This window comes from Hyperolius riggenbachi, chromosome 9 (assembly GCF_040937935.1).
Source record: "Hyperolius riggenbachi isolate aHypRig1 chromosome 9, aHypRig1.pri, whole genome shotgun sequence".
Taxonomy (NCBI): domain Eukaryota; kingdom Metazoa; phylum Chordata; class Amphibia; order Anura; family Hyperoliidae; genus Hyperolius; species Hyperolius riggenbachi.
In genome coordinates this window covers 1,759,151-1,772,598 of record NC_090654.1, presented here as the reverse complement: position 1 = coordinate 1,772,598, position 13,448 = coordinate 1,759,151, and the positions used below count along the sequence as shown (strand labels likewise).

At 45.7% G+C, this 13,448-nt stretch overlaps 1 protein-coding gene across 2 annotated transcripts in view; it reads left to right on the top strand.

Moving 5' to 3' along the window:
• Positions 1-13,448, top strand: part of MEI1 (meiotic double-stranded break formation protein 1) — a 501,764-nt gene that overhangs the window by 251,254 nt on the left and 237,062 nt on the right. For both annotated transcript variants that reach the window (XM_068254993.1, XM_068254992.1), the window contains 2 exons: positions 3,569-3,680; positions 4,699-4,759. In XM_068254993.1, coding sequence (XP_068111094.1) covers positions 3,569-3,680; positions 4,699-4,759 — 173 coding nt within the window. The remainder of the gene's footprint in view (positions 1-3,568; positions 3,681-4,698; positions 4,760-13,448) is intronic.

Sequence of the window (13,448 nt, the reverse complement as noted above, 5' to 3'; positions counted from 1 at the left end):
GAGTGCCATCTGCTAGTGTGACAATGTCTGAATCCCCACTGTACTGGTGAGTGCCGTCTGCTAGTGTGACAATGTCTGTATCCCCACTGTACTGGTGAGTGCCGTCTGCTAGTGTGACAATGTCTGTATCCCCACTGTACTGGTGAGTGCCATCTGCTAGTGTGACAATGTCTGTATCCCCACTGTACTGGTGAGTGATGCCTGCTAGTGTGACAATCTCTGTATCCCCACTGTACTGGTGAGTGCAGTCTGCTAGTGTGACAATGTCTGTATCCCCACTGTACTGGTGAGTGCCGCCTGCTAGTGTGACAATGTCTGTATCCCCACTGTACTGGTGAGTGCCGTCTGCTAGTGTGACAATGTCTGTATCCCCACTGTACTGGTGAGTGCCGTCTGCTAGTGTGACAATGTCTGTATCCCCACTGTACTGGTGAGTGCTGTCTGCTAGTGTGACAATGGGCTCGATTCACAAAGCGGTGATAACCCAGTTATCACGCCTAAAAGACTTTAGGCGTGATGACCTTTTCACCACTGAGTTATCACCGCTTTTTCCTGCTCTTCGCGCGAAGTTACCGCGCGAACGCGCGTTCGCGCGTGAGAGCGCGCGCAAAGTCCCATAGGGCTAAATGGGAGCTTCGCGCGAAGCGGGGACGCTGCGCGCGCACGCGCGCGGTTGCGCGCGGCAACTTCGCGCGAGTTTCTTCTTATCATGCCTAAAGTGACTTTAGGCGTGATAAGGGCCTTTTCACCACGGTGCTAACACTTTGCACCGCTTGGTGAATCGAGCCCTATGTCTGTATCCCCACTGTACTGGTGAGTGCTGTCTGCTAGTGTGACAATGTCTGTATCCCCACTGTACTGGTGAGTGCCGTCTGCTAGTGTGACAATCTTTGTATCCCCACTGTACTGGTGAGTGCCGTCTGCTAGTGTGACAATGTCTGTATCCCCACTATACTGGTGAGTGCCGTCTGCTAGTGTGACAATGTCTGTATCCGCACTGTACCGGTAAGTGCCGACTGCTAGTATGACAATGTCTGTATCCGCACTGTACTGGCGAGTGCTGTCTGCTAGTGTGACAATGTCGGTATCCCAACTGTACTGGTGAGTGCCGTCTGCTAGTGTGACAATGTCTATATCCCCACTGTACTGGTGAGTGCTGTCTGCCAGTGTGACAATGTCTGTATCCCCACTGTACTGGTGAGTGCCGTCTGCTAGTGTGACAATGTCTGTATCCCCACTGTACTGGTGAGTGCCGTCTGCTAGTGTGACAATGTCTGTATCCCCACTGTACTGGTGAGTGCCGCCTGCTAGTGTGACAATGTCTGTATCCCCACTGTACTGGTGTGTGCCGTCTGCTAGTGTGACAATGTCTGTATCCCCACTGTACTGGTGAGTGCCGTCTGCTAGTGTGACAATGTCTGTATCCCCACTGTACTGGTGAGTGCCGCCTGCTAGTGTGACAATGTCTGTATCCGCACTTTACTGGTGAGTGCCGTCTGCTAGTGTGGCAATGTCTGTATCCCCACTGTACTGGTGAGTGCCGTCTGCTAGTGTGGCAATGTCTGTATCCCCACTGTACTGGTGAGTGCCGTCTGCTAGTGTGACAATGTCTGTATCCCCACTGTACTGGTGAGTGCCGTCTGCTAGTGTGACAATGTCTGTATGCCCACTGTGCTGGTGAGTGCCGTCTGCTAGTGTGACAATGTCTGTATCCCCACTGTGCTGGTGAGTGCCGCCTGCTAGTGTGACAATGTCTGTATCCCCACTGTACTGGTGAGTGCCGCCTGCTAGTGTGACAATGTCTGTATCCCCACTGTACTGGTGAGTGCCGCCTGCTAGTGTGGCAATGTCTGTATCCCCACTGTACTGGTGAGTGCCGCCTGCTAGTGTGACAATGTCTGTATCCCCACTGTACTGGTGAGTGCCGCCTGCTAGTGTGGCAATGTCTGTATCCCCACTGTACTGGTGAGTGCCGTCTGCTAGTGTGACAATGTCTGTATCCCCACTGTACTGGTGAGTGCCGCCTGCTAGTGTGACAATGTCTGTATCCCCACTGTACTGGTGAGTGCCGCCTGCTAGTGTGACAATGTCTGTATCCCCACTGTACTGGTGAGTGCCGCCTGCTAGTGTGACAATGTCTGTATCCCCACTGTACTGGTGAGTGCCGCCTGCTAGTGTGACAATCTCTGTATCCCCACTGTACTGGTGAGTGCCATCTGCTAGTGTGACAATGTCTGTATCCCCACTGTACTGGTGAGTGCCGTCTGCTAGTGTGGCAATGTCTGTATCCCCACTGTACTGGTGAGTGCCGTCTGTTAGTGTGACAATGTCTGTATCCCCACTGTACTGGTGAGTGCCGTCTGTTAGTGTGACAATGTCTCCTAGTGTGTTGCAGAAAACTGCAACGCAAAATAGTTTTTTATGTGGTCTTGTGTGAACGGGCCAAAGTTTATTATCTGGGTAGTGGTGGAGGTTACACCATGCCACCTAAAGGCTCTTGCACACTGTAGTGTTGTACAACAGAGAGAGGTGGCAGCACTTCCCAAGACAGGCTGCATCTGAATGACTAGCACCATAGGTGTGCAGAGCCTAATTTTAGGCAAAACATTTACAACCTGCATTCAAATGATGCACCAAAATTAACATAATGGAGGATGTTAGCTTCCAAAAAAAGTTTGCATTCAGAATGGTGCGTGCTAGACCCTCCCACCGCGATGAGGTCATCCTTAATGGAAGGGACCCTAACCTCTAATTAACAAACAGAAATAGTGTTAATCTGGGGGCAGCTGGCCATAATGGTTTACACATTTTTTTAGACCACAAGGGGCTCTACACACCTCTGTTGGTAGTCATGTCAGATGCAGCCTGGTTTTAGGAGCGCTGCCAATTCTTCCCTGCCGTCTAAAAAATGTATAAACTATTTCTGGCTAGCTGCCCCCATGTTCCCACTATGTTTGTTTGGTAATTAGAGGTTAGGGTCCCTTCCATGAAGGATGACCTCATTGTCATGGAAGGGTCCAGTACAGAACATTCTGCATGCAAACTGTTTTTGGTTGCTAACATCCTCCATTATGTTCATTTTGGTGCCTCTGTTTTGCAAGTTGTATATCCCGCCTATAATGAGGCTCTGTACACCTATGCTGGTGGTCATTCAGATGCAGCCTGTCTTGGGTAGCGCTGCCACCTCTCCCTGCTGTATAAAAAATGTAAGGTAACTTTATGGCTGGCTGCACCCATTTGCTATTTCAGTTTTGCATTCCATTTTTATTCTAAGTTTTGGGATGTGTAGTTTAGCATCTGTTTTGAATGCAATGTGTGTTTATGCCTCTAGGGGGCTCTGCACCTCTCTGTTGGTAGTAATTTCACATGCCTCACACTGTAGTGTTGCACTGTACTGCATTCTGCAGCCCCTTGCCATTCTATAACACCCTAGAGGCAGCGTTCTATTGCGTGCGACAATGCGGCACTGCCGAGCGACGCACAAGTCTCCCCATCACACAGTGCTGTTACAATGTACCATTACTCTATTGCATTTCTATTCATGGCCTATGCTTATGCTTCTATACAGGAGTATTTTGATTATATCCCATCTCCAGCAACAATGGAAATCTTTTTCTCGCTGCTTATGGACATATTTGCCGTTGCACCGAGTGTGAAGGAGGCCTTCTCTGTGAAGCTAGGTATGTGTGATTGTAGAATAGTCCAATGTAAATCTAGGGGGCGTGCCTTGCAGCAGCTCCGCCCACCAGGCCAGAGAGCGGCAGAGGAAGTAATAAATCATATAACAGCTGGGGGTATATTTGTAAGAGAACGTGGAAAAGTGGGGTGTCCTGACAACCTAAACAAAAAGACACTAAACCACAGGAGTCCAAATAGCATATTATGTTAGTGATCAATGGTATGTAAATTTGCCGCAGAAAGAGCTCCTCACAAAGGGGGGGTGCAGCTGGGGCAACCAGCCACTTAAAGCAGGTGGAGACAATGAACCCGACTCCACTCGGGTCTCATAGCAGGGAGGGGGTGCAGCCACTTATTGCCCCATACACTCATAGCAGGGAGGGGGTGCAGCCACTTATTACCCCATATGCTCATAGCAGGGAGGGGGTGTGCAGTGAGCGCTTTATTGCTGTCTGTACTACTGCTGTGGTTACAGTGACATTTCCCACAAGAGAAGCGCTGTGTTTGTATATTTACTTTAGTACTGTATGCAGGCATGGGCGAACATTCGGATTCGGGTGAATCCGGATAGTTGCTATCCAGTTTCACCCAGTAATGCTGTGCGGGGGGTCAAGCTTACCTGTCTGACGTCTTCTTTGTCCATCCCTCGTCGCCTCCCACGATGCGTTCCACTCGGCGCTCACGTGACTACAAACACTTCCTCCTTCAACGAGGAAGGAGGAAGTGTTTGTAGTCACGTGTGCGCCGAGTGGAACGCATCGTGGGAGGCGACGAGGGATGGACAAAGAAGACGTCAGAAGGGTAAGCTTGACCCCCCGCCCAGCCCACACAGCACTACTGGGTTAATCTGGATAGCAACTATCCGGATTCACCCAAATCCGAATGTTCGCCCATGCCTAACTGTATGTACCTGTGTTTATCTTACCATGTCACATCTGTGCTGCATCTGACATTGGCTCGGCAAGAATGTACAGTGTTTCGGCAGGATCCACGTTTTCACACCTGAACTCTGTTTTGCAGCAAATGCTTCTTTCATTAGATTATCCATGGAGGTGAAATCCAGATTCTGTTCAAGTCAGAGGTCAGTAGAATGTTCCTTATAGTGTGATGTTGGTGCTGTTCCTGGCCTCCATGATAATGTGGCCAGAGTAATGGCTTCTCACTGGAAAATTAAAGCTTCCATTGTGTGTATAATAATATTATCACAAAGGGCAGAGGCAGAACATCTCAGAGGAAATAAAACCCTAACGCCTGTACCTCCATCCATCACTTACCAAGAAGTTCTACATTCCACAGTATTCCACTGCAGCAACTGCCCCACAATATGCACTTCACACTTAGAGGGAACCTGAAGTATGTAGAAAAAGAGTTTCACTTACCTGGGGCTCCTGCCAGCCCCCTGAAGCAGCCGTTTGCCCACGCAGTTACCATACGATCCTGCGGTCCCCCGCCACAGCTTACTTTCAGTTTCTTCAGTCGCCATTAACTACATACTTCAGGTTCCCTTTAAAGGAAACATCAGGGAAATGTTTATAATTCAGATTTACGTACCTGGGGCTTTCTCCAGCCCTGGAAGCTTCTGTGTGTCTTGCCGCAGCTCTACTCCAAGCTGTTCTCCCCGGGTCCCCTCTATAGCAGCTGCCGACCCAGCGAGGTCTGTTTATTGGATGATTACATTTACTGCTGTTTCTTAAACCTGCTGTGCTTATATCACATTCTCCCCCATTCTGTCTCATGCATCAACTCAAGCAAATATGTTTACTTTAAGGGGCTCTATATTGAAAATAATGCTGCACCATTATCAGCATACATTTCTCCATAGAGCTTGCGTTAAAAAAATAGCTCCTAACACCAATTATCTTCTACACAGCTGAGCTGCTCCATGAAATCAGCTGTTCCGGATGGGGATGAGACCGGCTGGCTGTTTCCTGCTCTCTGCTAACTGCTAGCAGCCTTCCCTCTCTCTGCCCACAGCTGATTTATCACTACACACTACAGAGCCCTGCTGTTGCTTCTCACTTGTAGCTATAAAGTAACTACATAAACAGGCTGCTAATTAGTTACTTACTGTAGATAGTTATATTATAGCTACATGTGAGAAGCAACAACATTTCTCTGTAGTGTGTGGTGATAAATCAGCTGTGAGGGAAGGCTGCTAGCAGAGAGCAGGGGACAGCTAGCCCGTCTCATCCCCATCAGGAACAGCTGATTTCATGACGCAGATCAGCTGTGCAGAAGAGTAGAATTGGTGTTAGGAGCTATTTTTTAACACAAGCTCTATGGAGAAATTTATGCTGTCCCTATTCAAGAACGGATGGTGGGTTGATGGACCAGCATTATTTTCGCCATAATTGTACATACCGGTAACTCAAAGGGCCCAATTCAATTCCCTCTTTCTCCTAAGTTTTCTCCTAGGACAGTGATCTGCAAACTTGGCTCTCCAGCTGTTAATGAACTACAAGTCCCACAATGCATTGCAGGAGTCTGACAGCCACACTCATGATTCATAAAGGCAAATGCATTGTGGGACTTGTAGTTCCTTAACAGCTGGAGACCCAAGTGTGCAGATCACTGGCCTAGGAGATCATTTATTCATTTTCTGTTTAGTTTCAAAAATGTTTATTGAAGTCTTGTAGCATTGTAGTAAAGCAATATTAACATTAAGCGTACACCCATAAGATAGTACAGAACTAGAAACATGAGTAATCATAACATAACAGATGTATGGCACGAGAGTAGTCCTATATCACAAATAGAGCAACTCCAGCTATAGGCAAGAGGTAAGAGGAGACCCTTGTTAGGAATATATAACCAGAATGAAGCTTGTAGTATAGACTGAAGACCCCACCCAGCTGTAAAATAAATCCAGGTTTCCTGATTGTAGGTACTTGAGTCCTCTTGCCCTGAATTAGTGTATTGAGGCATTCACATACCATTATATGGTCTATGCAGGAGTTTCACACAGTAATTGAAAGGGTGGGTTGGAGCTACCGAGAGGCAATGTAAGTTTTTGCTGCTGCTAGGATGAATTGTAGGAGTCTGTGATGTGGATTTTGTCGTTTTGCTGGTTTTAGGCCTAAGAGGAAGACTTTAGGGTGTTTAAGGATTTGAACAGGGAGAATATGAGTCAGGGTAGGTTGGGTAGTAGATTGGAGGGTAGTCCAGAAACGTGAGACAGTGGGGTACCTCCACCAAATGTGGACTGTAGATCCTTCATCCTGGCAGGCTGGAAAGCACCTAGCAGAGCGGGTTGGGTCCAATCTATGACTTTACACTCGTTCAATACGTTCTGTGTAATCATTGTCAGGAAGTCTCCAGGTGAGAAGTCTTCCTCTTGGCTGCGTAACGAGGCCCTGGGCCCATTACTCATCTGACATATTATTCCTCCATCATGTATTTACGTTTTAGGGTAGGGGTGGTTGATTAAAGGAGGAGTATATCAAGGAAAGGTTCCATTACGAAGACGATCCTGGGAGCATTGACTTACCTAGAAGAAAAAGGGAATTGGATCAGGCCCACTATATCACAAAAAACGAAAACTTGGACCATATCATGAAAGTTTCTTGTTTATAACCTCTAAAGAGAACCCGAGGTGTGTTTGAAGAATATTATCTGCATACAGAGGCTAGATCTGCCTATACAGCCCAGCCTCTGTTGCTATCCCAAACCCCCCTAAGGTCCCCCTGCACTCTGCAATCCCTCATAAATCACAGCCACGCTGCTGACAGCTTGTCAGAGCTGGCTGTGTTTATCTCTATAGTGTCAGTCTGCTGCTCTCTCCGCCTCCTGCAGAACTCCAGTCCCCGCCTGCATCCCTTCCCTCCATGCTGATTGGAGGGAAGGGACGGGGGCAGGGACCGGAGCTATGCAGGAGGCGGGGGAGCAGCTGAGACTGACACTACAGATGTAAACACAGCCTCACAGCACGGCTGTGATTTATGAGGGATTGCAGAGTGCAGGGGGACCTTAGTGGGGTTTGGGATAGCAACAGAGGCTGGGCTGTATAGGCAGATCCAGCCTCTGTATTCAGATCACATTCTTCAAACACACCTCGGGTTCTCTTTAATAAAATCCATTCTAACAGCCATCGTACATCTTTTTATTGGCTGTTGATGAATTGTCTGGTTCCCACCCTCCTGATCCTCTGCTTTCCTCTTCTGCTTTCTTTGCCCTGTACCAGTATTACACACTACACACACTAGGGATTACAGTCTATTTATTCCTGACTATAATCTGAAGTGTCAGCTTCCAGGACAACGTGTGTTGGGGCGACACGACTGTGTAGCTAGTCTTTGTGTTTACTAATGATGGTCATTTCGTTATTGACGATTGATTATGACGTTATATACTGTACACTGGGCAGTTGTGCTTCCTGTACACACAACATTGATGATTGATTATGACGTTACATGCTGTACACTGGGCAGTTGTGCTTCCTGTACACACAACATTGATGATTGATTATGACGTTACATGCTGTACACTGGGCAGTTGTGCTTCCTGTACACACAACATTGATGATTGATTATGACGTTACATGCTGTACACTGGGCAGTTGTGCTTCCTGTACACACGACATTGATGATTGATTATGACGTTACATGCTGTACACTGGGCAGTTGTGCTTCCTGTACACACAACATTGATGATTGATTATGACGTTACATGCTGTACACTGGGCAGTTGTGCTTCCTGTACACACAACATTGACGATTGATTATGACGTTACATGCTGTACACTGGGCAGTTGTGCTTCCTGTACACACAACATTGATGATTGATTATGACGTTACATGCTGTACACTGGGCAGTTGTGCTTCCTGTACACACGACATTGATGATTGATTATGACGTTACATGCTGTACACTGGGCAGTTGTGCTTCCTGTACACACAACATTGATGATTGATTATGATGTTACATGCTGTACACTGGGCAGTTGTGCTTCCTGTACACACAACATTGATGATTGATTATGACGTTACATGCTGTACACTGGGCAGTTGTGCTTCCTGTACACACGACATTGATGATTATGACGTTACATGCTGTACACTGGGCAGTTGTGCTTCCTGTACACACAACATTGACGATTGATTATGACGTTACATGCTGTACACTGGGCAGTTGTGCTTCCTGTACACACGACATTGATGATTATGACGTTACATGCTGTACACTGGGCAGTTGTGCTTCCTGTACACACAACATTGATGATTGATTATGACGTTACATGCTGTACACTGGGCAGTTGTGCTTCCTGTACACACAACATTGATGATTGATTATGACGTTACATGCTGTACACTGGGCAGTTGTGCTTCCTGTACACACGACATTGATGATTATGACGTTACATGCTGTACACTGGGCAGTTGTGCTTCCTGTACACACAACATTGATGATTGATTATGACGTTACATGCTGTACACTGGGCAGTTGTGCTTCCTGTACACACAACATTGATGATTGATTATGACGTTACATGCTGTACACTGGGCAGTTGTGCTTCCTGTACACATGACATTGATGATTATGATGTTACATGCTGTACACTGGGCAGTTGTGCTTCCTGTACACACGACATTGATGATTATGACGTTGCATGCTGTACACTGGTCAGTTGTACTTCCTGTACACACAACATTGATGATTGATTATGACGTTACATGCTGTACACTGGGCAGTTGTGCTTCCTGTACACACAACATTGATGATTGATTATGACGTTACATGCTGTACACTGGGCAGTTGTGCTTCCTGTACACACGACATTGATGATTATGACGTTACATGCTGTACACTGGGCAGTTGTGCTTCCTGTACACACAACATTGATGATTGATTATGACGTTACATGCTGTACACTGGGCAGTTGTGCTTCCTGTACACACAACATTGATGATTGATTATGACGTTACATGCTGTACACTGGGCAGTTGTGCTTCCTGTACACACGACATTGATGATTGATTATGACGTTACATACTGTACACTGGGCAGTTGTGCTTCCTGTACACACGACATTGTTGATTGATTATGTTGTTATATACTGTACACTGGGCAGTTGTGCTTCCTGTACACACAACATTAATGATTGATTATGACGTTACATACTGTACACTGGGCAGTTGTGCTTCCTGTACACACGACATTGATGATTGATTATGATGTTATATACTGTACACTGGGCAGTTGTGCTTCCTGTACACACGACATTGATGATTGATTATGATGTTACATGCTGTACACTGGGCAGTTGTGCTTCCTGTACACACGACATTGATGATTGATTATGACGTTACATGCTGTACACTGGGCAGTTGTGCTTCCTGTACACACAACATTGATGATTGATTATGACGTTACATGCTGTACACTGGGCAGTTGTGCTTCCTGTACACACGACATTGATGATTGATTATGACGTTACATGCTGTACACTGGGCAGTTGTGCTTCCTGTACACACAACATTGATGATTGATTATGACGTTACATGCTGTACACTGGGCAGTTGTGCTTCCTGTACACACAACATTGACGATTGATTATGACGTTACATGCTGTACACTGGGCAGTTGTGCTTCCTGTACACACAACATTGATGATTGATTATGACGTTACATGCTGTACACTGGGCAGTTGTGCTTCCTGTACACACGACATTGATGATTGATTATGACGTTACATGCTGTACACTGGGCAGTTGTGCTTCCTGTACACACAACATTGATGATTGATTATGATGTTACATGCTGTACACTGGGCAGTTGTGCTTCCTGTACACACAACATTGATGATTGATTATGACGTTACATGCTGTACACTGGGCAGTTGTGCTTCCTGTACACACGACATTGATGATTATGACGTTACATGCTGTACACTGGGCAGTTGTGCTTCCTGTACACACAACATTGACGATTGATTATGACGTTACATGCTGTACACTGGGCAGTTGTGCTTCCTGTACACACGACATTGATGATTATGACGTTACATGCTGTACACTGGGCAGTTGTGCTTCCTGTACACACAACATTGATGATTGATTATGACGTTACATGCTGTACACTGGGCAGTTGTGCTTCCTGTACACACAACATTGATGATTGATTATGACGTTACATGCTGTACACTGGGCAGTTGTGCTTCCTGTACACACGACATTGATGATTATGACGTTACATGCTGTACACTGGGCAGTTGTGCTTCCTGTACACACAACATTGATGATTGATTATGACGTTACATGCTGTACACTGGGCAGTTGTGCTTCCTGTACACACAACATTGATGATTGATTATGACGTTACATGCTGTACACTGGGCAGTTGTGCTTCCTGTACACACGACATTGATGATTATGATGTTACATGCTGTACACTGGGCAGTTGTGCTTCCTGTACACACGACATTGATGATTATGACGTTGCATGCTGTACACTGGTCAGTTGTACTTCCTGTACACACAACATTGATGATTGATTATGACGTTACATGCTGTACACTGGGCAGTTGTGCTTCCTGTACACACAACATTGATGATTGATTATGACGTTACATGCTGTACACTGGGCAGTTGTGCTTCCTGTACACACGACATTGATGATTATGACGTTACATGCTGTACACTGGGCAGTTGTGCTTCCTGTACACACAACATTGATGATTGATTATGACGTTACATGCTGTACACTGGGCAGTTGTGCTTCCTGTACACACAACATTGATGATTGATTATGACGTTACATGCTGTACACTGGGCAGTTGTGCTTCCTGTACACACGACATTGATGATTGATTATGACGTTACATACTGTACACTGGGCAGTTGTGCTTCCTGTACACACGACATTGTTGATTGATTATGTTGTTATATACTGTACACTGGGCAGTTGTGCTTCCTGTACACACAACATTGATGATTGATTATGACGTTACATACTGTACACTGGGCAGTTGTGCTTCCTGTACACACGACATTGATGATTGATTATGATGTTATATACTGTACACTGGGCAGTTGTGCTTCCTGTACACACGACATTGATGATTGATTATGATGTTACATGCTGTACACTGGGCAGTTGTGCTTCCTGTACACACGACATTGATGATTGATTATGACGTTACATGCTGTACACTGGGCAGTTGTGCTTCCTGTACACACAACATTGATGATTGATTATGACGTTACATGCTGTACACTGGGCAGTTGTGCTTCCTGTACACACGACATTGATGATTGATTATGACGTTACATACTGTACACTGGGCAGTTGTGCTTCCTGTACACACGACATTGATGATTGATTATAATGTTACATGCTGTACACTGGGCAGTTGTGCTTCCTGTACACACAACATTGATGATTGATTATGATGTTACATGCTGTACACTGGGCAGTTGTGCTTCCTGTACACACGACATTGATGATTGATTATGACGTTACATGCTGTACACTGGGCAGTTGTGCTTCCTGTACACACAACATTGATGATTGATTATGATGTTATATACTGTACACTGGGCAGTTGTGCTTCCTGTACACATGACATTGATGATTGATTATGACGTTATATACTGTACACTGGGCAGTTGTGCTTCCTGTACACACAACATTGATGATTGATTATGACGTTACATGCTGTACACTGGGCAGTTGTGCTTCCTGTACACACGACATTGATGATTGATTATGACGTTACATACTGTACACTGGGCAGTTGTGCTTCCTGTACACACGACATTGATGATTGATTATGATGTTATATACTGTACACTGGGCAGTTGTGCTTCCTGTACACACGACATTGATGATTGATTATGACGTTACATGCTGTACACTGGGCAGTTGTGCTTTCTGTACACACGACATTGATGATTGATTATGACGTTATATACTGTACACTGGGCAGCTGTGCTTCCTGTACACACAACATTGATGATTGATTATGACGTTACATGCTGTACACTGGGCAGTTGTGCTTCCTGTACACACGACATTGATGATTGATTATGACGTTATATACTGTACACTGGGCAGTTGTGCTTCCTGTACACACAACATTGACGATTGATTATGACGTTATACGCTGTACACTGGGCAGTTGTGCTTCCTGTACACACAACATTGATGATTATGACGTTACATACTGTACACTGGGCAGTTGTGCTTCCTGTACACACGACATTGATGATTGATTATGACGTTACATGCTGTACACTGGGCAGTTGTGCTTCCTGTACACATGACATTGATGATTGATTATGACGTTATGTACTGTACACTGGGCAGTTGTGCTTCCTGTACACACGATATTGATGATTATGACATTACATGCTGTACACTGGGCAGTTGTGCTTCCTGTACACACGACATTGATGATTGATTATGATGTTACATGCTGTACACTGGGCGGTTGTGCTTCCTGTACACACAACATTGATGATTGATTATGACGTTACATGCTGTACACTGGGCAGTTGTGCTTCCTGTACACACAACATTGATGATTGATTATGACGTTACATGCTGTACACTGGGCAGTTGTGCTTCCTGTACACACGACATTGATGATTATGACGTTACATGCTGTACACTGGGCAGTTGTGCTTCCTGTACACACGACATTGATGATTATGACGTTGCATGCTGTACACTGGTCAGTTGTACTTCCTGTACACACAACATTGATGATTGATTATGACGTTACATGCTGTACACTGGGCAGTTGTGCTTCCTGTACACACAACATTGATGAT